At 42.4% G+C, this 25992-nt stretch overlaps 1 protein-coding gene across 2 annotated transcripts in view; it reads right to left on the minus strand.

Annotated features, from left to right (window-relative positions):
- The window catches only part of Cdk19 (cyclin dependent kinase 19), a 141731-nt gene extending 116119 nt beyond the window's left edge, over nt 1-25612 (minus strand). Inside the window, exon 1 of one of the 2 annotated variants that reach the window (XM_075945082.1) lies at nt 25335-25612. In XM_075945082.1, the coding sequence (XP_075801197.1) occupies nt 25335-25462 (128 nt within the window). In that variant the 5' untranslated portion in view covers nt 25463-25612. The remainder of the gene's footprint in view (nt 1-25334) is intronic. The other variant, XM_075945089.1, reaches the window with a different exon arrangement.
- Between the last annotated feature and the right edge of the window lie 380 nt (nt 25613-25992).

Below are 25992 nucleotides of genomic sequence, written 5' to 3' on the forward strand. Positions count from 1 at the left end.
CTTGGCATCTCAGTTCATCTTCATTCTGTCAGTTTACTGAGTTCTTATGTACCATTAAGTCAAGCAGGCCAAAGAGTCTCTCCTAAAAACGTTCTGAGGGCTGAAGAAACCACGACTGCAGACTGGCAGCAGTGGGACCTGCTGAGGCAGTGGGACCAGGAACCCAGTGTGCTCCTGCAACTCAACTCAACACTCAGGTGCTAGATGCCAGGCCACCAACAGCAGAGCTGTCATTGGTTTAACACGGATTTGTGTCATTAAAAGTTTCTTATGTCATTCTTGTGCTGTTTTAAACACACACACAGGAAGGGAGCAAACGCAGAGGGAAAGGGGGCGTAAACTAGGAAGCTGCAGCTATTCCAAGAGCAAGCTTTAGCTCTGAGGTGATACTGAAATGAGAAAGCAGCTAGGCAGGATGGGGGAAAGGAACTCTGCTCCAGTACCGTAAAACAAAAAGAACCAGGGAACATACTTTCAGAAACTACTCCTATAAAATATTAAATATTTAATCAGGTTAAAAATTATCTATTTGTTTCACTTTCCTAGTAACAGACATTTTCTTAAAACCTCCAAGATAATTGGGCATCTGAGAATTGAGGTGAGGGCAGGAAGCCTTAAGTTTAAGGCCAGTGTTAAGTTACATAGTGAGACAGAGTCACCAAACAAAAAGTGGGAGGGGAAAACAACCTCCAAAATATATTTACTAGCTGTTAGAGATACGATCCCATTATGTAACACTCTTTTAAAGTATCACCAAATAACTAGGAAAGAAGAAAAAAAGAAATGTTTCGAACTCTGATACACCCAGGTGTGGTGGTGACACCTTTAGTCCTAGCACTCAGAGACAGAGGCAAGCAAACCTCTGTAAACTGGAGGCCAGCCTGGTCTACTAGGCAATTTCCAGGACAGCCAAGGCTGTTACACAGAGAAACCCTGTCTCTGGGAGGAGGAGGAGCAGTTCAGTAAGCAGGTTTGAGTGCTCTGTCACCAATCCTGCCAACCTGAGTTCAATCCCTGAAACACATACGAAAGAGAAGTAACTTCCACAAGGTGTCTTCTGAGCAACACACACATGCCTGTAGCACATACAAGTACACAAATATGTGTACACACACGCGCATACACACATTAACAAAAAAATCCTGAAGCTGACCTAGTGGCACAGGCTATAATTCCGACATATGGAGGCGAAAGCAAACATTGCCAGTACAAGAGCAGCCTCATCCCTCATCTACTTAGCAGACTGTCTCAAAACAAACAAAAGTCCTCGCTCCAATATTACCTCACACCCATTATGAGGCCTATTATCAAAAGGAGCAGGATATAGAGGCCCACACATTTAATCCTAGCACTCTGGAGGTAGAGGCTGGCTGATCTCTGTGACTTCTAAACCAGACTAGTAAGCTCCAGGCCATTCAGGGAAATAGAGTGAGCTTTTGTCTTAAAAAGAAAAGAGAAGAAGGGAGGGAAGAGGGGAAGGAAAAAATAAGAAGAAGAAAACTATAGCAACTTATGACCAAAAACATAAATTTAAGAAAGTATGTGTCAATATCACTTATCCAAATCTTGCCTAGTGATGTCACAATCTGGTTCAAGCTTCTTACTGGCCAGTCTTCTGGCTCCACCCCTCTCCTCTAACCAGTCACTGAATTCTAACTAGTCACTGAATTCTAACCAGTCACTGAATTCTAACTAGTCACTTAATTCTAACCAGTCACTGAATTCTAACCAGTCACTTAATTCTAACCAGTCACTGAATTCTAACCAATCACTGAATTCTAACCAGTCACTGAATTCTAACCAGTCACTGAATTCTAACCAGTCACTGAATTCTAACCAGTCACTGAATTCTAACCAGTCACTGAATTCTAACCAGTCACTGAATTCTAACCAGTCACTGAATTCTAACCAGTCACTGAATTCTAACCAGTCACTGAATTCTAACTAGTCACTGAATTCTAACCAGTCACTGAATTCTACCTCCTAAGTCCTGAGCCTCCCCGGCCCTATTCTGTCTACCCAACAGCTACCAAAGGGACCAGAAACACAGCATCTCTCATCACTTCTGTCCTAAGGCTCCAGCTCTCACTCTCCTGCCCTCTGTGCCACCCACACTGTGAGAAGTAACTACAAAGTTACCTTCTGTGAGACTATGCAGGTGCTGGATGGTGGCCACCTCTAGTAAAAGGGATTAGAGGAGCTTATCACAGTGTTTAATGGTTCCCTTTTTGCAACATATATTCCTTGCACAACCAGAAAAAAAATGCCTATTTTTGTCCTGGGAACTACTGGAATCTACTCCATTTGGAATGCATTACTCTCATTCTCTGCCAGGTTAGAGGCCAAATTCTTTAGCCAGGCCCACATGGTCATCATCTTTTTTTCCTCCGCAAATGTACTGCCAACCTTCATCCTGAGTACTTACTGAATGACATTGCTTCTGTGCTTTTTTTAAAAAAGATTTATTTATTATGTAAATAGTATTCTGCCTGTATGTCTGCTGCAGGCCAGAAGAGGGCACCAAATCTTATTATGGAGGGTTGTGAGCCACCATGTGGTTGCTGGGAACTGAATTCAGGACCCCTGGAAGAGCAGCCAGTGCTCTTAACACTGAGTCATCTCTCCAGCACGGTGGCTCATGTGTTTCAAAAGACTCTCACCTGTGTCTGTTTTGTTTCCTCTGCACACACTGCCAAAATGTAGTAAGACTCACGAGTTTGTTCCTAAACATTATGAACAATGCTAGCTCATAATGAAAACAGTCTATCTGTCTCACATCGTAGCGCTCCATCCCAATGCAGCCTACAGTCCCATCACTAACTATACCAATCAATATGAATCCATTCTTCTCATCAGGGCAACTGATTTTCTAAGGGAGAAAGCAGGGCACTGCATTTCCCAGCCTCTTGAGGTGCTATGGGAGTGGGGAAAGACAGGGTGCAGATGTCGGACACCTCCATGCAGTGGGATAGACCATTTGAACTGTTACAAAGGTTTTCTTACCAGGTAAAAGCACAGTAACATAAAATCTGAAAATAGCAGGAATGTCTCCTCCCACACCTCTTTTAGCTTCTTTATCAAAGCTGGCTCCTTTTTTTAAAAGCATATAGTTGCTTTGGTTTAGTTTTTTCCTACTATTTAAAAAATACAATCATAAGCAAACTTCAAAGACTACATGTACCTTAGTGAAGTTTCTTTTGATTTTGTTAGATATGTCAAATCATGAAAAACAGAAACAAGACTTAGGTTGGGGAGGGGGGCATTGGCTTGGTTTTTGCAACAGGGACTTACTATGTAACCCTGGCTGGCTTGGAACTTGCCTCAAAACTTACAAAGATTACTTGCTTCTGGCTCTCATGCTGGGGTTAAAGTCAAGGGTCATGGAGCTCAGTAAGACTTTTATTTGTTTAAGTAAAAACCAAACAGTGTTGCTTTCTCACCACTACAGAACTCAGCATACACAGAAGAACGCACGGCCTATTTGTGTGTATACTGGTCCTTTATAGAAATCCTGCAAACATCTAACCTTTCTACAGAACAAATGCCTGGGGAGTGGATACACAGCTCATGAGCCCTTTCTTGATGACTGAAATTGCTGATGACTAAAAGTCAGAAAATACCTATCACTTTATATATAAATCTTTTCACAACTTACACATACCTCACTGAAACCAAAGGCTTAGACATCACCCCAACCCTGAGGTGGCACAGGTTTTGCAGCTTTTATTGGAAAGCGTGCTAAGACTGTGTTTGCTGATACCTATTTTGAAACAGTACACTTTTCTAGGTATTTCCCCTCCACAAAAAACAGTGCATAGAGTTTAACAGTAGCAGCAGAGCTTCTTTCTGTTGTTTTGTTTTTCCAACAGGGTTTCTCTATGCATCAGTCCTGACTGGCATGCTGTAGACCAGACTGGCCTCGAACTCACAGAGATCTGCCTGCCTCTGCCTTCCAAAGTGCTGGGATTAAAGGCATGTGCCAAGCCGCACCACGCCACACCACGCCACTCCACCCCCAAGGAGCAGAGCTTCTGCCAGGTGTTTTAAATTCTTCCCATGGATTACCTCATGCCCTCACAACAGCCCCACAAGGTAGACACTAGTATACATTTTCCCAATGAGGAAAACAAAGACACAGCGTTAATTTGTCCGAGTCATTCGCCTAAGGAGTATAATCAGATTTATAAATCTATACAGTTTAAATTAAAAGCACAATCTTAGCCACCATCTAACGCTTACTGAAGGGAAGAGTAGGGCACCCAAAAGATAATCAATAGACAAATGAAGACATTTAACAGTCCCACAATAAAATACTAATAAAAACAGCAAAAGACCACCTGCCTAATAACAGAGAGAGGCCAAAAGCAAAGGTAGGCAAGGACAAAGAGAGGGGGCAGCATCCTACTCTGATAGGAGCTTAACAGTCTGGCTCAACTTTGTGGAGATCAGAGGGCAAGCTCAAGCTCCCCCCTTGTCTGAAGTGGGTCTCTTCTGTTGGACACTGCATGCCAGGTGAGCTGCCCTGGGTCTCTTGGGGGTCTGTCTCCACCACCCATCTGACTGCAGAAGCACTAGGTTATAAACTAAAGCCGCCACATCTGGCCTTCTACCCAGGCCCTGGGAACTGAACTCAGGTCCTCGTGCTCGCACAGCAATCAGCTGACCCGCTGGATCTCCACAGCCCCGACTCGGCCCTTCTGAAGAATGTGGTACTCTCACCCTGTGATCTAACAACTATACATCCATCTCTTCATGTAGAAAATTCCAAATATTAAATAATAAAGCAGGCTTAAGGCCTCAGTGTCTATGACCTCAGGCAGACTCTCACTCTTCGTGCAGGCACCTGGGAATTTCGGAAATGAGGCTGTTAACAGTGACTACACCCTAGCGACCTGCAGCCCCGTGCTGCAATGCGCCCTTACCAAATGTGACCTGTCAGGTGCACCTCAGCAACCACTTTGTGACTTCGTTCCGTTTTCTTAGCAGTAATGACTTCAGAAATCAACAACATTCTACATACGACTATTATAAAGACAACAAAGTGCTATTCTCCCTTGAAAAGTCCATATGCACCTAACCATGTCTTATTCTTTCCCTAAATACTCTTTTCTGTTAGCCCCTGTGCTTAATAAGATCTGTTTAAAATGGCTTTTCATAAACTCCCAACTTTGCCTTATACTGGCTCATCCTGAACTTCTTTCCACACTGATGCCATGGTAACGTAGGTGCTAGAGAGCTGGCTCTGCGGCCTGGTTGAAAGCCGTGTACACAACTTGGTTGACACAGCCCCTTTTCCTCATCCTGTCTATGATGGAGGCACAACAATCATTTGGAACAGCTATAGCAGAGGTTCTCAACCTGCGGGTCTCAACCGACCCTTTCACAGGGATCACATATCAGATATTTCCAGTAGGAGTCGTTAACAGTAACAGAATTAGTTATGAAATAGCAATGAAGCCAGGTGGTGGTGGCACCTGCAGAGGCAGAGGCAGGTGGATCTCTCTGAGTTCAAGGCCAGCCTGGTCTACAAGAGCTAGTTCCAGGACAGGAACCAAAAGCTATGGAGAAACCCTATCTCGAAAAGCCAAAATAAGAAGAGCAATGAAATAATTTACGGTTGGTTATTAAAGGGTCCCAAGTAACACTAGGAAGGTTGAGAACCAATGACCTAGACAGAAGCCACAGAACAGACAGAAGGAGCTGAACACTTGATAATATACTCAAGTAATCAAAAACTATCCCTGGACTTTTTGTTCCAATAAAAAAATCAAATTTCTTATTTCTTTTTTTGTTTGTTTGCTTTTTTATTTTTTATTTTTATTTTTTTTAATTTATTTATTTACTTATTATGTATACAATATTCTGTTTGTGTATATGCCTGCAGGCCAGAAGAGGGCACCAGACCTCATTACAGATGGTTGTGAGCCACCATGTGGTTGCTGGGAATTGAACTCAGGACCTTTGGAAGAGCAGGCAATGCTCTTAACCACTGAGCCATCTCTCCAGCCCCCTTTATTTTTTATTTTTAGACAGTGTCTCACAGTGTAGCTCTGGCTGTCCTGGAACTCACTATGTAGACCACCAGGCTGGTTTAGAACTCACATAGATACACCTGTCTCTGCCTCCCAAACACTAGGATTAAAGACATGTGCAACTATACCTGGCCCTTATTTTTTCACAATGATAATGATCAGGTTTTCTTCTACATGAAGTCAAAATGAGAGCTCTACACACCTAAGTGTCTTTGTGTATGCTCTCTGCTCATTTTAAGGAAAGCTGGATGGCTTCTGCCCTCTACTCCTTAGCAAGAAATTCTGTTTAATGCTGCTAATAAGTTCTACATCAAACACAATATGGAACACTATTTCTTCTCCGTTCATGCTGGAGAGTTTCTTCTCACCTTGACACTAGCTAGAGTCAACTGGGAAATGGGCCTCTCAGTTGAGAACCGATCTCCATCAGACTGCCCATAGGCAAGCTTGTGGGGTGTTCTCTTCATTAATGACTGCCGTGGGAGAGCCCAGGCAGTGTGGGCAGTGCCACCCCGGGCAGGCTGCCCTGAGGTGTGTAATAAGAACGCATACTGAGCAAGGCATAGGGAGCAAGCCAATAAGCAGTGTTCCTCCATAGTAGCTGCTTCAGCTCCTGCTGTGGCTTCCCTCAGCTATGGGGCTGTGACAGACACTTAAGCCCCTAAACAAGCCCTTTCCTCTCCATGTTGATTCTGGTCATGGTGTTTATCGCAACAATAGAAAGCCAACAAGAACACCATTTTCCTGAATGGTACAGTGTGTATCTTTGAAACTTTTCCTTCATTCTAAGGTAAGTAACAGCAGGAATACAGCTAGCCAGAAAGCTGTCAGATTCTTAACTGACTGCATTTCTGAATATGACTTTTAATATAAAAGTAGAAAACTGTAGGTGAAAAGACTGTATAAATGCATCCCTTTACATGGGGGAACTGCTGCAAGAAACAGCCTGGAGACGTTACCAACTGTAAAGATCAGTACAACAGGAACCTCCACCACAAACTCCAGCTCCAAAGAGCTAGACCACAGGGCCACCAGCTCTCAATCACAGACTAAAACAGAGACAGTTTCATGTGTAAAATGTACCACATAACCGAGGGGCTCAAGACGGGTCAGCAGGTAAGCCTGCTGCCACTCACGCCTCACAGCCCGAGTTCAGTTCAATTCTTGGAACCCAAGGGAGAAGAGAACTGAGTCCTAAAATTGTCCCGATATCCATACCCATTCAGAAGCAAGTATGTGCCAGCTCGAACACTCGTGTGTGCGCGCTCTCTCTCTCTCTCTCTCTCTCTCTCTCTCTCTCTTTCTCTCCTTCTCTCCTCTTTCACACACGCACGCACACACACACACACACACACACACACACACACATACACACACAATTAAAGAATTGAAATGAAGCCAGGTATAGTAATGCACCCTTTAGTCCCAGCACTCAGGAGGCAGAGGCAGAAGGATCTTTGTGAGTTTGAGGCCAACCTGGTCTACAGAATGAGTTCCAGGACAGCCAGGACTGTTTTACACAGAGAAACCCTGTCTCAAAATAAATAAATAAATAAATTAGAGACACTTTCATATACTGTTAGTGGTAGTGCATGAAATTATTTATAAATTTGGAAATAGCTATCAAAAGCTTTAAAACTTACAGCATTTGGCACAATAAATCAATTTACATCACTATGGAGTGGGGGAGGAATCACACATGAACCAAAACATAGAAGAATGAAGAAATGAGTAATTATTAGTTTGAAATATAAAGAAACTTTAAATGTTGGGCTTCAGGTATGGCTCAGCTGGTATGTTGCCACTGAAAACTCTGGGTTCAATCCCAAGCACCACATTATTTGGGCAAGTACCTTAGTGCAGGCACTGAGAGGTGGAGGCAGGAGGATCAGAAATTTAAGGTAGTCCTCCTCAGCTACAGAGGTAGACAAAAATTAGATTTTGCCTTTTAAGGCAGAAAGTCTCTAAATGCCCAACAAGTAAAAAGGAGTAAAAGTTCTGTATACTGTATAGTAAAAAAAGATATCTATTGAATATGGAAAACTAAGTAGCCAATAAGCACTGACCATATCTAGGTAAAGGATCGCCACCATTCACAAGCTAGGATCTTAGCAATCTGTTCAGTCCTTAGGTAAAAAGAAACAATTCCCGCTAAGAAGTACTTAGATGAGGCAACTTACTAAGAGTTTCTGCCTAAGCAAAATATATTTGTATATTAATAAAATACTCGTATGTTGAAATAAGAAATAAAGCTGGGCAGTGGTGGCACTTGCCTTTACTCCAGCACTCAGAGCAGAGGCAGGCAGATCTCTGGTCTACAGAGCAAGCTCCAGGACAGCTAAGGCTACACAGAGAAACCCTGTTAGGGAGGGAGGGAGGGAGGGAGGGAGGGAGGGAGGGAGGGAGGGAGGGAGGGAGGGGAGGAAAGGGAAAGGAAGAGAAGGGAGGGGACGGGGGAGGGAGGGAGCTGTCTCTCCCCTCCCCAACCTAACAATACTTAAAAGAATTCTTGGAATCAGACTCAGTATCTCCAGTCTTCTTTCCTGCTCCACATCATTTCTTTTGCAAACCAGTTGCTTTTTTATCTGTAGCGGCATTTCATTGAGGATCAGAAAAGCAAAACAGCCAGCCACTGACTCTTACCTTTACCTCAGTTCAAAAAGGAAGATCCTGCCTCCAGGAATCTCAGAATGAGATTGTGTCTGAGAGCTGTCTCCTCCCGTTTTAATAATCCTCTCTATTTCTGAGATTAAGGGCATGCACCACTACCGCCTGGTTTCTATAGCAGGCTAGTGTGGCTACTGGGACTAAAGTTGTGTGTCATTGCTGCCTTGTCTGTAAGGCTGGCCAGTGTGGCTGTTTTACTCTCTGATCCTCAGGCAAGTTTTATTTATTAAAATACAAATGAAATGCCACTACATTTATCACAATAAGCTAAACATCTAGGCTCCCAACATCATGACATCAAAACCAGAGTCCTAAAAGGCACAACCTAAAAGGGAAGATGCCAACGATTCAGAGCTGGTAGTTCTGACAGATGAGTTTCTCTCAGAAACCCAAATGTCCACAGTGCCCTGAGTAAATCTTCTGTGGTACTCCAGGGAATCTCCAAGATCAATTCTATAACATCCTAGGCCTAGCACTGAAAAGGACTAAAGCAGGAGCCAGAGATGGCTCAGTACTTAAGAGCACTAAGTGCTCTTCCAGAAAGACCCGGGTTCAAGTCCCAGTACCTACATGGTAGCTCACAGCTGTCTGTAAATCCAGTTCCAGGGGATCCTCAGACTCTGTGAGTGCCAGGCCTGCATGTGGTGCACAGACATACATGCAAGGAAAACACTCATACATATAAAATCAAATAAAAATATTAAAAGAGAGAGAGAGAGAGAGACTAACAGGAGAATCACCAAGTTTGAAGCAGCCTGGTATACCTGATGAGACCTTGTCTCAAAAGAGAAAAAATTTAAACATTATGTACAAGCAATTAAAGAGAATAATTACAAACCTTTAAAATGTTATAATCAAAAGAACCCAATTTAATAGGAAAAAGACTTCTATAGACATTTCTTTGAAAATATATAAATAAATGATCAGTAAGTACATGGAAAGATGTTAAATATCATAAGCCAATAGGAAAATAAAAATCTATGGGAAAATCATTTCCACTAGAATAGTTACAGTATTTTTAAAGAACAGAGGACAGGTTTGCTGAGATGGTTCAGGAGGTAGAAGCACTTACTGAGCAAGTTTAGTGACTTAATTTCATCTTCAGGACCCACTTAAAGGAGGAAGAGGAGAATCAGCTCTGGCCCAGAAACATGACATGGCACTTCATGCAGACATGAGCATTCATGTCTGTGCTTGTGTCTGTATACACACACACACACACACACACACACACACACACACACACACACACAAATTCAAAGTTCTTACAATGAACAGAGACTAATAAGTAATAGTAAAACACAGAAGTAGTAAGTCAACCATGCTCCTGCACATATACTGGACTCAGGGAGTTATTCAGAGAGACAGACAGACATGGGGACAGAGACCAAAAAGATATGAAGCTGACAAGGTGATTTGGGAAAACACAAGAGGAGAAGGAAGTTAAAACAGATACAAAATACACTGAATGCATGTATAAAACTCAAAGACTAGAAATATTTTTTAAAGACAAATTGAACATAAACACTAGGTAAAAATGTACAATGGTGCACCCAATGTGCAACGCATTTTGTCAAATACTCATAAAGTTCTATATTGGAATTACCATATGTCTGAGCAATTCTACTTTCTAGGTATATGCTCAACAGATGAAGACATATGTTCAAACAAAAATATGTATACATATTTACATTATTCTTAAATGCCAAAAAAGTAGAGAGAACAAATTTTCATTAATGGATAAACAAAATGTGGCTGTATTATTACTCACCCACAAAAGGAAATATTAGTACATGCTGCCACATGGTATACCTTGAAAATAAGCTGAGTTAAGTAGGTCAGTCATAAAAGGCCAGATTGTTTATCATTCACTGACAGAAGGCAGATAGCACTTGCCAGAATTGAGATCAGAGAACAAATAAGGACTCCCAAGGTCCAGGGCTCCTTTGGGGATGAGCATCTTCTGGAATTAGGCAGTAGTATTTTATAAAACTCTGTAAACATTCTAAAGCACACTGAATTGGATCTTTTTTTTCCTTAATTGAGACGGGGTCTGGCCTGGAACTTACCATGTAGACCAGACTTAAACTTAAAGGTCCACCTGCTTCTGCCTCCCGAGAGCTACTAGCTAGGATTAAAGGCATGCACCAACCACCCAACTTTTCTTCTCTTCTTCTTTTTCTTTTTTGATTTATATTTTTTCAATTGTGTATTCATAGGTATGTGCACAAGCGTGAAGGTGTTCATGGAGGCCAGAGACTTCAGAGCCCCTAAAGCTTGAGTTACAGACAGCTAACTATAAGCCCCCAAAAGTGGGTGCTAGGAACCAGATACAGATGCTGGGAACCAAATTCAGGTTCTCTACAGGAACAGTATGCACTTCTTCTAACTGAATAGGCATTTCTCCACCCCTCTATCAAAAATTTCCCCCTGAAATAGGGTTTCAATATGTAGCCCAGATCTCAAAACCCTGCGTTCAAGTGATCTTCCTGCCTCAGTCTCCCAAGTAGCTACACAGAATTTTATGTATAATTATTTTTAAAACACACTGTAAGAAAATAGACCAAAATACTAGTAGTACTTACTCTGAGTGTTCACATGTAATTTGCCTTCCTTGTTTGGTTGTCAGGTCACTTCGCCTTGCTAGGTGACCCGGCAGGACTCAATCTCCCAGTCTCAAGCTCTGAATTCCGAGAGTACAGGTGTGCACTATCACACTCAACTATATTCTTCGTGATTTTTCTAAAAATCCCTAGCTTTCCTTACTGTCGTTTTCATATACTGGTTTTTATAATATGCAAATTAATACATTTATGATAGTTTAAACTTTCCTAAGAGACAAGGTTTTGGTATGTTGCCCAGGCTGGCACAGAACTCCAGACCGAAGTTAGCCTCCTCCTCAGCCCGTAGACTAGCTGGAACTACAAGCGCACGTGCTTCAAACAAAGGGCTTTGCTTTCTCCAATAAAGAAATTTACATGTTGTTCTTTTTAAAGCAAAAGGGGTTTATGAAATCTTGGAGAATTTCATACACTGTGTTTTGATGTGTATTTCCCCGCCCAATTCCTCCCACATCCACCCCCATTTTCCTACCTACCCAACTCCCTGTTCTCATTCGTTCCCCCACTGGCTGACACCGAATCCAGTTTACACTGACCAACTAACCACTCACAGGTGAGTGCCTGTCGCAAGTCGATCAACAGACCAACTTTGCACCATTAAAGACAACTGACTCCCTCTCCCCACCGCTACCAAAAGCTCCTCGGCATCTGGACTTCGTGCCCACCTCACCCTCTCCATGCTGGCATCTTGTACATGCTAAGCTCACGCCTTAGCATGCTGCCATATTGCTCTGCATCCCTATGTACAAATACAAACGTCTTGGTATGTACAGAAAGCAGGTTCCTTCAAGTAATTCATTGCCTCTGCTCTTCTAATCACACGTCTGTAAAACGTCTTATCAATTTTAAGTGGGAAATACATAGCAAATATATTTTCCAAAATATTCCCCAAATGTGAATCCCTGGGTTGAACCCCTCCATGCCTTGTAAACTGTTATTAGTAATTTGTTCTGTATATTACATCCTGGTGTTGCAAACAGACTATACCTCCCATTTGCCTTTGTGTTATATCTGTGCCACAATACTTGGTTCACGGAAGGAACCAAGTGGACTGCAGTAAAGTTCTAAGTAAATTAGTTACACAAATGGAAGAACGATTACAAGGAATAATGCATCCACAGGTAGAAGGCAGACAGAGAATGGATACCCTGACTGGCAAAAACAGGACTAGCTCTGTAGATGGGCTGGGGGATGGAAATGTGGACAGGCAGAGACCACTCAGAAACTCCTACCACAGGAATTTCTATCATTTCTATCACAGGAGTTTTGTGACATGACTGTCTTTACTATGTGATCTAACCCTGTCACTACTGTGCCAGTCCTTTCTATCATGACACCTGTTTAACACGACCCGCCTCTACTGCCCCACCTTTTCTGGATGTGCAGGGGATTAAACAAAACTGTCCCTTCCTTGTTAGTCATTTAAACAAGAAAACTTTTAGAAAATACAAAGATCTAATTTGCAGGAAGCACAGCACTTAAACAGGCGTAATTCAGCCACTCAAAGGCCCTAGATATTAGTAAGTGAAATACATATATATCTGAAAGTTAAATAGAAAAACATTCCTACTGTCTTAGTGTAGCATCAGATTATAAGAAAACCTAAGAAGGAAAAAAGAAAGATATATGGCAATAAAAGATAAAAAGAGATCTACTGAAGAATTCCTTAACTGGCAGCATATGCCTTGAAGCCCAGCATTCGAGAGACAGAGACAATTGGATCTCTGCATCCTGGATAGCTTGTGGACACCTAGGGAATTTCAGGCCAGTCAGGGCTAAATAATGAGACCCTGTCTCAAAATACTAAACAAATGAAACCCAACAACATAAGAAAAGAATTCCTAGCAGAGGTAAAGAATGTTTGCAGGCCAACTAGCCTAGCCTGTGCTGTACAGCAGCAGAAGGAAACATCCTCAGCAAGTGGAAGAGAGCATGTTCCCGAAAACTGTTCTCTAACCTCCACATGCAAGCCATGTATGTCATGAGCATGCTCAATCCTCACACCACCAGCGCTCTCTCTCATACACACATACACACACACAACACACCTAAAAATTTATTTAAAAGCTACTTATGAAAAAAATTAAAGAACTGCTTATAGCAACAAGACACTGGAAACTCTTAAAACAGAAGTTCAGAATCTTGAATTTAGTCATAATAAATAAGATTCCAGGCCCCACTAAAGACCAAATAACCTGGGAAATTAAAGGAAAAATCTCTAATACAGAAGTGTGAAGACTGAATACTGACAGCGAATTCAAAAGGCACTGAAGGAAGAGTCAAGAAAGAAGAGAATGCTGGTTAACACATAAACCTGAAGAAGAAAGCATGAAGAAACAATCCAATCAGTAGCAGGACACAAGAATTCTCCCTGTAATCTCAGCACTTAGGAGGTAGAGGAGGCCAAATGAGCAGCTGACGACCGCCCTTGGCCAAATAGCAGGCCGGAGGCCACCTGAGCTACTCAAGCCCGTCTGAAACAGCACTCAATGTCCCCTCGTATTCACAAACAAAAGAAGGGGCTCATGAAAGGCTCCCTAACCAGAGCGGAAGATGAGAAGCGCAAGACTAAAACTGCTCATTACAAATTTAACCTCTCGAGTTCAAATTAGTGCCGAGTCATCAACCCAATAAGAAACAGCACTACAGACACCGGAGGCAAGGCAGATGGGAAGATTCCGGCCTTCCAGACATCTCTAAGTGGCAGAGTCATAAATAACTGAAAATTCCTTAAAGAATAAAAACAGGAGAGGGCATTAGGAGGAGTGGAGGGAGGGGAGGCTAAGGTCAGGATATAATGTATGAGAGAAGAATAAATAACATATGTGAATAAAAAAGTTTCAAATAAATGTCCCATGGATGACGTATTCTAAAAAAGCAGTAGTTTTGTACTAGAAAAAAATTTTAATAACTAATAATTCTAAAATTTCTACACACAGCCAAACTTGTCAACCAAGTATGAAAATAAAGTACATTTTTACACATATAAGAACTTAGAATATCTACAACCTAAAGCACACAGGCATGAGTGCACACACAAAGAAGGGTAATAAAGTTTTAATTAAAGTTATACTGCTAAAGGCTGGGATAGCAGCTCAATGTAGTTATCAACATCGCACGATGTCTTAGGCTTTTTTAATCATCATATTTATTTACTTATTTATTGTGTATGGGTGTGGCTGTGCATGTGCCACACACATGCATGGAAGTCAAAAGATTCAATGTCTCTTCCCACCTTGTGGCTTAGCCACAAGAACTTCTACCAGCCAAGACACCTTACTGGCACTCCAAAGCCTTAGGTCTGATCCCGAGCAACAGAATAAAATAAGAGGGTTAACAGTATTGTTTACTTCTGAGAAGCGATTTTACATTTTATGTACAACTGCACTGTTGAAAGTTTGGTTTTCACTATATAGAGCTATATTTAATAATTTAAAAAAATAAAAGTAAAAGTATTTCCACTAAAACATCAACAAACAACACTGGTTCTGTACATTTTCCTATTAGTCATGCATGACTGCATAATGAAATTTCAACCAATGATAAATCACACATACTGGTGGTCCCATAACACAATGGAGCTGACAACTTCCTATTACCTAGGGACACCACAGTAGTGCAGTTGAGCACGGCATGGCACAGCACAGACTCAAGGCAAAGTCTATCAAAGATATGTGTGAATATTTAACATCACGACCAGTGGTTTTCAACCTGTGGGTCACGACGCCCTTGAGTTGAACAACCCTTTCACAGAAGACACCCAAGACCATCAGAAAACACATGTTTACAGGACTCATAACAGTAGCAAAATTACAGTCATGACATGGCAAGGAAAATATAAATTTATGGCTGGGGTAATTTACAACATGAGGAGCTGTATTAAAGGGTTGCAGCATTAGGAAGGCTGAGACCCACTGGCCTAGACAGACAGGTAAGTTCTTAGTTGCTGGAAAACTGGATTAAAACTTTTACACACCAAGTGGACTCATTATAGGTTTTTTGCTGGAAAGTTTTTTACTGGTTGGTGGTGGTAAGGACAGTTGTTGAGAAACAAGCAGCACGTTGCTCAGTAACCCAGACTGTCCTTGAACTGAGGATCCTCCTCCACCACCTGAGTGCTGGGCTAACAGGCCATTATTACCACAGAGCACTCTTATTTTTGAAATGACTGTAAAATAAACTCAAGGGGCAGGGGCAGACATGGCTCAGGCTAAAGGGGCTCACCCCAAGCCTGACAACCTGAGTTCAACCCCAGCATCCACATGAGAGAAGGCAAGAAAGGACACATCCAAGTTGTTCTCTGACCCCCACATATGCACCATGGCACATGTGCTCACAGTCACACACTCACACACACACACACACACACAATTCTTTAAGGGGTCACGGGGGGGGGGGGTGCTAGAACAATGACTTAGCAGTTCAAGGGAGCTTGCTGATGCTCTCCCCAAAGACCTATGTCAGGTAGCTCAGAAGCACCTGGCACTCCAGCTCTACCGAGCTCCAGGTCTTCCTCTAGTCTCAAGGGCACCTACACACGCAGCATATATACATACAAATCAGATAAACCCTTAAAAAAAGGAAAAGCTAAATATGCTCACCAGCAACTCAAAAGCTGCATGCAGCATCACTGCTTTTCTCAAAAGTTAGCTTACTTTTTCATTTTGCGTGTAAAAAATGTTTTTTTCTTTCTTGCAGGGCTGGGAACCAAACCCAGAACCTCAAGTAGGCATGCCAAAAGCTCTGGGGCTTGGCCAGCATTCCTGTCCTGCGGTGCGGTTACTGCTACTGTCTCTCTAAAGTGACTTAAAGCACTGAGGAAAGCCAATGCTTTTAAGCTTCCATGCGATGTGTTTACATGACTTTCTTTGAAATGTTCTATGTACCTACCTATGGACTGCTAAACAAAGGATCCCAAGGCTGTGCAAACATCGCACCTCAACAACACGGGGCAAACTTCATGTGGCCCTTATGCAGTTGAGGATTATGGTAAACCCACATGTACAAGGGGCACAGCAAACATAAATTTAAAGCTGTGTTTGGAACACAGTATTGTATTATAAACTACTCTTTTCTTTTCTATTTTTAAATAGAAAATGCATTTAAAGTCTCTACAAGAAAGCTGTGCTTTTCCTGTAGTAAGACTTACTATATTTGTTTGATCCCCCAGTACCATAAGAGAGGACTTACTATATTTGAAATTAAGGATATTTTTTGAGAATATCAATTATCTGGGGACTTTAAAATTTTTTATTTCTCTGCTCGCCAGTAGAACTCAAACCTCAATTTAAAAAAATTGACTGCTGCACACCCGTATTCTGAATTACATCCTGTCACCTCCCTTGAGGCTCTCTTTTATCCTGCATGGTGCATGCTCCAAACAGCTATTCCAGGAAGTGTCGGACTCTCGGCTATTTATACATGGACAAAATCTTTAAAATAGCATCATTGGCTAACTCTGCATGGTTCCAGACCAAAAACACTATTTTTAAGAAATGGCTGAGTTAGTTACTTAACTTTAAAATGAACTCTAAAAATAGAATTTCTTGTCACTCTATTTTAGCACCAAAAGGGAGTACTAACATTGCATAGCCTCAACACCAAAACAACAAGTTCATCTTTTACAAACACCGAGGTGGGATGATCTTTGGGTTTGGGATTTGTTTGTTTGTTTTTGAGACAAATTCTCACTACACAGCTCTGGTTGGCCTGGAACTTGTTAATATACTTAGCTGGACTCACAGAGACCTGCCTGCCTCTATGTTCCACTGCTGGGATTAAAGGTGTGTACCATACCAAGGAAAATTCAGCTTTTAAGATGCAAAAAAGATCTAAGTACTCTTACCCTAATGATACCACCAAGAAAATGTCAAACTATTATATATTAAGTATGAATAGTCTATAGAAACATCTAACCCTGACTGTATATTATTTTTCAAAAACAGGTTCATTTATTATCATATATTAACCTATTTATCCAGTATATCAAGTCCCAAAATAAGTGACAAAAAAGTAAAAAATACTTCCTTCATCAATACTTACCTGCACTATATTTTAAAACTCTATGCTACTAAAACATTACCATCTAAAAGTAATGCACGTGTCCTACGGCAAGCAAACAATTCATCACTTGTCCTATGAGGATCTTTAAAGCCTCTTCTTAATCTCCAGTCTTTAGATGTGTATCTTGTACATCACAGTATTAGCAAAAAATTTCAAGTCATTATTTCCGAAGGTAAAGAGTTTCTAGGAATTTAACTTCCAGCTATATTAATATGCAAAATTGCACTTACTAGGATATTTACTAGCGTCAGTACTAAAAACAACCCTAACGTTTCATCAAGAGGGACAGTCAAAACACGCCAACAAACTAGAAAACAGTAAGACTATTAACAAACCATTCTGCACCTAAAACATGCAATGAGCAATCTTCAAGTAGTAGAAGTTTAAGAAGAGAAATATACAGACCACAGCATTTATCATATCAAATGGCCCACTTAATATAGATAAAAAAGAAAACCCATCTAGAAGCTATCTCCAGAGAAGAAAGTGTGTGACAGGAAGATCTGTCACCCTGCCTACTTTTCATGTCCTTGGCAACTATTAAATAAGCATGTTGTTTACTTTACAAAATACTTTTTTAAAAGATCTATTTTTTATTTTCTGGGTATCAGTTTTGCCTACATGTATCTATGTGTACCACATCCATGGATGGTGCCCATGAAGACCAGAAGAGTTCATGGGACACCCTGGAGCTGGAGTTACAGATGATTATGAGCCACTATGTGGGTGTTAGGAATTAAACCTGGGTCCTCTGGAAGAGTAGCAAAGTGCTCTTAACTGCTAAACCACCTCTTCCGCCCACAAAATACTTTGTTTTGAAATACTAATTAGGAATCTTCAATTCATGTCTAAGCCTGGCGCAGCTCCTTTTACAGTATCTACAACACTGGTCTTATCTACTTCAGACTCAACTGCAGGTCAGCACAACTGAGAGGGCTGCACAAGATCTAAATATATCTGCTCTTTCATAAAGTTTGCTGACTACTGCTTTTATCAAAAGTCACTGAAAAATTATTTCCCTTAGGCCTCAAAAATAAAGTTTTTGAAAGTTTGTATTACAAAAAGTAAGCTATATAATATAAACCAATGTTTACCTCATTTACTAAATGCTAAAAATAACTTTTACCATAAATCTGTAACATCAAAAAAGAATTCCTAAAATATATGAGTGCTGACATTACCTAAGCATTGCTATAAAATTGCTATTAAAAGCACATAAGACAGAATTCACAGTCTAGCAAAAACTGGTCTGGTCGAAGAGGGAAAATGCTTACTATTTCAAAATAACTATTTTCCTTCTCAACATCTATTAAAAGAAACTGTAAGGTATGATAGATAGTATGCGCCTACAGTCCCAGCACTCTGGAGTCTGGAACAAGGAGGATGGCGAGTTCAAAAACAGCCTGGGCTACATAGCAAGCCTTTGTCCCAAAATGGAGGGAGGCAGCTTAAAGGTATAACTCCTTAGGGGAAAAAATTATATAAACAGAGAGAGAGAGAGAGAGAGAGAGAGAGAGAGAGGGAGAGAGACTGACAGACTGACTGACTAGAGCTAGAGAGCTGGGAATGTAGTAGCTACGTTGCTACTGGGTCAGCCTAGGCTTACAAAGCCTTGGCTTTGCCTCCAGCGACTACATTAACCAGGTGTTGTTGGGACTTGTGCCTATAACCCTAGCACTGAAAGGTGGGGAAGAGATCGGACGTTCAAGTTCAGGTTAGTCTAAAATCGCTGGGTCTGGTTAATGCTACAGAAATATATCTAGTCACCTCTTTCATATAACATCACCACTTCAATTTCAAACAGTCACTGGGGGGAAAATCAGGCCTATTAGTGCATGTCTTGAGTCACAGCACACAGAAGGTAGAGGCAGACGGTTCTCTGTAAGTCAAAGGCCAGCCGCATCTGCATGTAGGTTCCAAGCCAGCCAGAGCTACACAGTAAGACCCTGTCTCAAAAAACTATACATATATACAATGTATATATTGTGAGTATATATATGTACACATGCATTATGTATGGTTTTTATGCATACATGTGTTATATACCTTATGTGTATTTATGTACTGTGTATGTATTTATGTGTACAGATTGTGTGTATACTATATACACATACGTGTGTGCATGTACATACATAGGTACATGCATGTATGCATGTTTTATGTATATGTGTGTACACCCATATATATAATTTCAATCTTTTCTTAGGTTAAGAGAACACATTTTCCCATTTGTGGCACTTTTAAAAACTCAACAATTTGTGTTTGTTTCCAACAACGTCTCACTATGAGACCCAGGCTGGGCTTTGAAGCCGTGTTTCTCCTGCCTCCAGCTTCTGAGTAATGGGTGGTATTACAAGTATGTGCCATACACACAGCTAGCATAAGTTTTGATTGTGTGTGTACTCAACCCTGAAGCAGACACTGAAGCTAACAATTTCTGAGAGACTGTAACATCATTTATAGTGATGCTACATCGGGAAGGAGGAAGCGACGCATAGCTGAGCTCAGCGAGTGACTACGGAAAGACTTCTGGAAGAAAGCAGAGAGATGGGTATTGAAGCATGAGCAAGAATTGGCAGATAGTGAGGATAAAGAGATCGGGACAATGACAACCCCATTCTAGTTAAAATGTCAGACACGAAAGACCTAAGTCCTAGAAAACATAGTCCAGCACTACGAAAGTGAATCAGGGAACTGGTCAGGATCTCATTGCAAATGTCTTCGATGCCTAATTAAGGTACTGATGAGTAGATCTGATCCTGTGGGACATAAGAAATGTACAGTTTTCCCAAACAAAAATAAAATATGCCTGACTTAATTTTCAGGAAATGACAATGGCAGCGACCTGGATCGCTGTCCACGGTGAGAAAAGACTGAAGGCAGACCCCAATCCCGCTGCCGCGCACAGCGAATAAAGGCCTACCGCAGCAACAGCAGAAGCAGCTAGGCACACAGTCTCTTCTGTTGTTTGCCTTGCGCTGGGGATTGAATCTGGAGTCTTATTCAAGCGCTGAGCTTTACCCCGAATGCTGCCTCCTCCTCTGCACTCCTTTTATAAATGCCCTTTGCATGTCATTTTTTCCATATTTCTGGTATGGGTACATTTTTTTTTTCATGAAAGGAGTGCTCAGAATAAAATTACCAACGCTAGAGGCAAACTGGCTTTTTTGGCTTGCTTCTCATTAGGAAGGAAAATGTACCACAAAATACAAGAATTCCTATCTAGACCGCAGGCTTCCTAAGTGCTGTGTGACAATGGGCTCAACAAACCTCTCAGAGCTCTGAGTTTCCCATGTGCAAAAAAGGGGAGTCAGACTAGACGGTCTAAAGTTCTTGACAGTTGGAAAACACTATTATCACAGAGCTAACCACTCTTCGGCCTCCAGAAGCCACCAATAAAAAGGCAAACATGCTCATCTACCAAGCAACTGTGAAAACGCCACTCGAAATAGGCAGATGCGGCTGCACCTACTATTTGCCCGTGTATACCCACAAGTACTTACATCTACTTGTAAAGGACTTAATGACACATTAAAACATCACACACCACTCATCTGAAACCTTAAGACAAAACCGAAACTTTTTCCTGTTTGTTTCTTTTTCTAGACAGGATTTCTTTGTGTAGCCTTGGCTGGCCTGGAACTCACTGTGTAGATCAGGCTGGCCTCCAACTCACAGAAAAGAACTCAAATTCCTTAAGAGCCCTGGCAGCCATTTCATTTTTAATTACCAGAGGTTTTCAACCAATGGGCCGCGACCCCTTTCACAGGGGTCACATATCAGACATCCTGCATATCAGATATTTACATTACAATTCATAAAAGTAGCAAAATTACAGTTATGAAGCAGCAATGAAAATAATTTTATGGTTGGGGGACACCACGACATGAAGAACTGTATTAAAGGGCTGCACCATTAGGAAGGCTGAGAACCACTGAATTAAAGTCCCTTTCAAAAACATGAATCAAAAACTTTGTTTTTAGTCTTGGAAATGCAACTCACATTAGGCCAAGTGTTCATACAGAACTCTACGCTGTGGCGTCGGGTTTTTCTGGCCCTTTTAATGAAAAGACATTTTAACAATATCTTTTTATTAAAAGTGTTCCTAACTAGAAAAGCATTGTCTTCAGGCTTGTCACTATAAATTTTTATGTTCAGTTTTGTTTTGGTTTTTGAGACATATATGGCCAAGTATGGTCTTGAACTTGTGATCCTCCTGGCTCCACACGCTTAGGAGTTGGGATTACAAGACCAGTTTACGTGGTGTACAACCCAGAGCCTTCGGGGTGCTAGGCAAGCACTCTGCCAGTTCAGTTACATCCCCAGCACAGCCTAGAACTTTCTACTAATAAAGAAAAACTGCATAACTTCTCACTCAGACTAAAAAAATCTAAAATATCCTGGAGCTGGAAGCATAGCTCAGAGCAGACTGCATGCTTAGTAGTCTCAAGGCCCTAGATTTATCCCCAGCAAAAATAAATTTGGACCAACAAGATGGTTCAGCAGGTGAAGGTCTGATAATGCCAGGAGCACAACTTGAATTCAGCCCCAGAACTAGATAAAGATAGATGAGAAGCAGTGAGGTCTCCTGACCTCCAGATGGATGCCAGAGTCCACACAAAATATTTCTAATAAGTGAATTTTAGGTAAACCTGATTTTATTTTATTAGTCACTTATTTACTTTGAATGCCTCAGAAGAGAGGGAGCCCACATGCCACAGCCGTAGGGGTCAGAGGACAACTTTGTGGAAATGGTTCTCTCCTTCCTCCATGTGCATCCCCATGAGCCAACTTTGGCCCCATGCTTGGCAACAGGTCCTTCTACCCGACGTGCTATCTTGAGGGCCCAAGTCTGATTGTTTTCGTTAAAGGGAATCAATTTTTCCTTCTAAACAAAAAAAAATTAGTGAGCAAAAACTATTAAAGGAAAAAAAACCTTGGAGGAAATAAACCCTGGTGCCATGTTGTACAGCAAAGAAACTGTATATAATCATGATATCCAACATGATCAAGTAAGCTAGAAACAAGAATTTTGAGTGTTTTTGACACATTAATATGCAAGGAGACACCTTTACCCTGATTTAATCAGTATACAATGTATATATGGATCAAAACATCATCTAGTACCACACAAGTATGTAAATCTTTATGCACCAATTAAATATTAAAAAACCAGACACATCTTGCATTTCTAGCGTGCTATAAATTTACACTGCATGATACAGCCTATATTAAATATCTCACTTTGAAGAACTGTGTGTAAGCTATCACTAAAGCTTAAGCAAAGGCTTTTCTACTGAGGGTTATGTCTTCCGTTATTCTAAAGACCTAACCATTTTTTGTTGATATATGTTAGTGTGTGGATATAACCATAGAGTGCTATATATGCTGGAGTCATTTCTCTCAAGCAGGCCCACATCTCCCTTGCTCCCTACGATAGCATCAAGCATCACTGTTTTTCCCACAGTTTACCAAAATCAAACCTGAAAAGAGGTGAACAGTACTTCACAATGATCAGAGGGTAAAATCTTTTACTAAGCAAATCTGCACCACTGTTGAGAACCATCACCAAAACCTTCTGTTCTTTCAAACTGCTGATTAGTAATGAACATAAAACTAATCCCACCAGCAGCCCACAACAAGAGATTTGGGTGTTTAGTGTAAATCCAGGAATCTAGACCAACACTCAATCCAAGAAAAATAAGATAAATAAAACCTATCACGGTTTGTTTTACATGTGATACAGTGGTCTGAACTAGTATTTCTAAGTAGGAATTTTTTGGTTTTGGGGTTAGGGGGTTGTCTGGTTTGAGGGTTTTTTATTTTGTTTTGTCTCTCAAGACAGACTTTCTCTGTGTAGCCCTGGCAGTTCTGAAACACGACCTGTAGACCTAGTTGGCCTCAAACTCAAAGAGATTTGCCTGCCTCTGCCTATAAATCATTTGTTATTGTTGTTGCTGCTGTTTTTAATTCTACCTTGAACATACAACTGACCTTATTTTATTTATCTGACTTATCACTTTTACTCAAGGAAAAAGTGTATTTAAATCAAGATCTGTTAGAAAGACATAATGGAAAACACGGAGAAGCAGGCAGGCAATGGGTTTTGTTGCAAGTTCCGTCATTCAATGAAATTCAAAATCAGAATATTTTTAAATTTTCTCAAAGTTTCCAGGCAAAAATAAAAATATTTTAAATTAAAACTATTTTTAATTCTAGATGAAGTGTATTACAAAGTTAGCATGGAAGGGGGGGAGATCCACTTCAATTATTTTGTAACAATGTCCAAACAGTAGCACTGGATTTCCTTTTCTCAAACATCCCAGGGCGGATTCCCACTGGAATACCAATTTAACCATTAGAGTGGGTACTCCAAAGACAAAGTACAAGTCAATTATAGTACCCTACAGCTCCTGGCGAGCGCTCAAGGACACATGGTAATTAAAAGAAACAACTCGTTCAGCTGAGTAGCTTGGCCTGTACAGTTGTACCTGCAACAGTAGTCATCCTGGAAACCTGGACAGTACTTTTAATCTTCAGAGCACTGTATATGAAACACTTCATACGCTTATGCTTTTTTTCTCTTATAAAATTAGCATGTACACTGCCTACTTTGATGCTAGAGTTCTTTACCCAACCAATCAAATTACAGGAGTGTGAAGAAGGCACCCTAATTAGCACTTCAAATAGAAGATTGTGGTGACAATCTGCTTTTCAAAATGCTCCACTACGATCCTAAAAACTCTCTTTTGTATAGTCTGACAGTCCTTAGCGTCGGAGACTGTCTCTCCTAGTTACAGAACCCAGGGAAAAGGAATTTCTTCCGAGATGGGACCAAGGAGACAACAGGCTTTAAACCCATCATCTGTACGCCAGAAGCAGGAGCTACCCGTCCTGCTCTGCCCTGAAGAAGACATCGCGATACATTATCAAGTTTGTCTTTTACTAATAAAACAATCTATAAATGCTTCCCAAGAGATTCCTATAGTTTCCCTCAACTCCTAAGAATCTGTGGTTCAGGTCCGAGTCTGTGACTCAGTTTTCTGTGCTTGATGGTCTAGGTTCTCGATATACACTACCAAAGCTCACAGTCATTTGACAGGAGGATACAATACTCAAGATTTCTTCTTGAAGAAAAAAAAAGGGGGGGATGTGGTGGAGCATGCCTTTAATCACAGTACTTGAGAGGCAGAGGCAGGAGGATCTCTGAGTTCCAGGCCAGCCAGGAGTGCACAGAGAGACCTTGTCTTAAAGGGGGGTGGAGGAATGCCTAAAATAGCCATGAGGCAGGAAAGGCAGGCACTAAAGAACACCAAACGCCTGTAGTAATCAGTTATCTCTCCATCTTCAGACTGCTGAATTCAGGACGTTAGGACGTGGAATCGGAAGCAGGTGAGCTGTCAGTGTCAGGAAGCCCGCAGGTAAGTCACAGGGATGCTGGCTGGGTTGACAGCGCCCAGGGAGTCAGACCCCCAAGGGCCTGCTAGGACCCAAGCGCGCCGCCACCACACGGGCGGCGCCCCCGCGAGCATTCAAACAGCCGCCCCGGGAAGGCGCTGCGCCGATTGGAAGTTCCACTACGACCGTCACCAGCACAGGGCCATAGCGGTAACTCTTTAGTCAAGCCCTCCCAGACCTCTGCGAGTCCCCCGGGACCAAACCTCTCAACTCCACCTCCAGGCGCGGTCTCCACCGGGTCCCGTCGCCCGCTATAAGCACGCAGCGGCGGCGAGTCGCGGCGGGACCGACGCCCCCGACGGGGCTGCGCTGTACGACTTCGAGGGGCGCGACCGGCCAGCGGGGGGCGGCAGTACAAGTGTCCCCGAGTCGGCCCCGGGACGCCGCTTCCCGACCCACGCCGCCTCGCCCCGTGGGCTCCGACCCACCCAGCCCTCCGGATCGCCGCAGCGGCGGGGACCGGGCGAGCCCACTCCCCCGCCCGCGCTCTTACCCATCTTTCCGCCTCGCCTTGTAGACATGCCCGTAGGTGCCGCGTCCCACTTTGCACCCTTCGTACTCAAACAGATCCTCCACCCGCTCCCGCTCCGCCGCCAGCTTCGCCTTGAAATCATAATCCATTGTCTGCTTCCCCCATAGAGAAACCGGGACGCGGGGGCCGCCGCCACTCAGTCCCTCCGCCGCCGCCGCTCCACTTCTCCAACAGCCGCCGCTCGGGCTCGCGCGCGCCGCCCGCCGCTCCGCGGTCTGCCTTCAGCAAGGGACTCCTCGGCGGCCGAGGCAGCCACCTCCTCCGCCTCCTCCTCCTCCGCGGTGGCGGCGGAGGCTCCCGCAGGCACCCACAGTCCCGCCTCCCCCCTTCATTTCCTTGTTTTGGAACCTGGTGGGCCGCGCCGCGGCTTTCTCGAACTCATTAACAAACCAAACGGCCCGCCCCGAGGTCGCGAGGCATCCTGGGAAATGTAGTTCAAGAGACCTCGGGAGCTGCACCAGTTTCTCGAACGCGAGGAATACAGTTCCCAGGGTTCCTCGGGCCGTTTCGGCCACGCCTCCACCAGGCAAGAACGCCTGCGCACAGCCGCCGCCCCACCCCCTCAGGTAGCCGGCGACTCGCTGTTCCTGTAAACTATAGCGCGAAGTTACAGCGGGCT

The sequence above is a fragment of the Microtus pennsylvanicus genome, chromosome 1 (genome assembly GCF_037038515.1).
Source record: "Microtus pennsylvanicus isolate mMicPen1 chromosome 1, mMicPen1.hap1, whole genome shotgun sequence".
Classification (NCBI taxonomy): Eukaryota; Metazoa; Chordata; class Mammalia; order Rodentia; family Cricetidae; genus Microtus; species Microtus pennsylvanicus.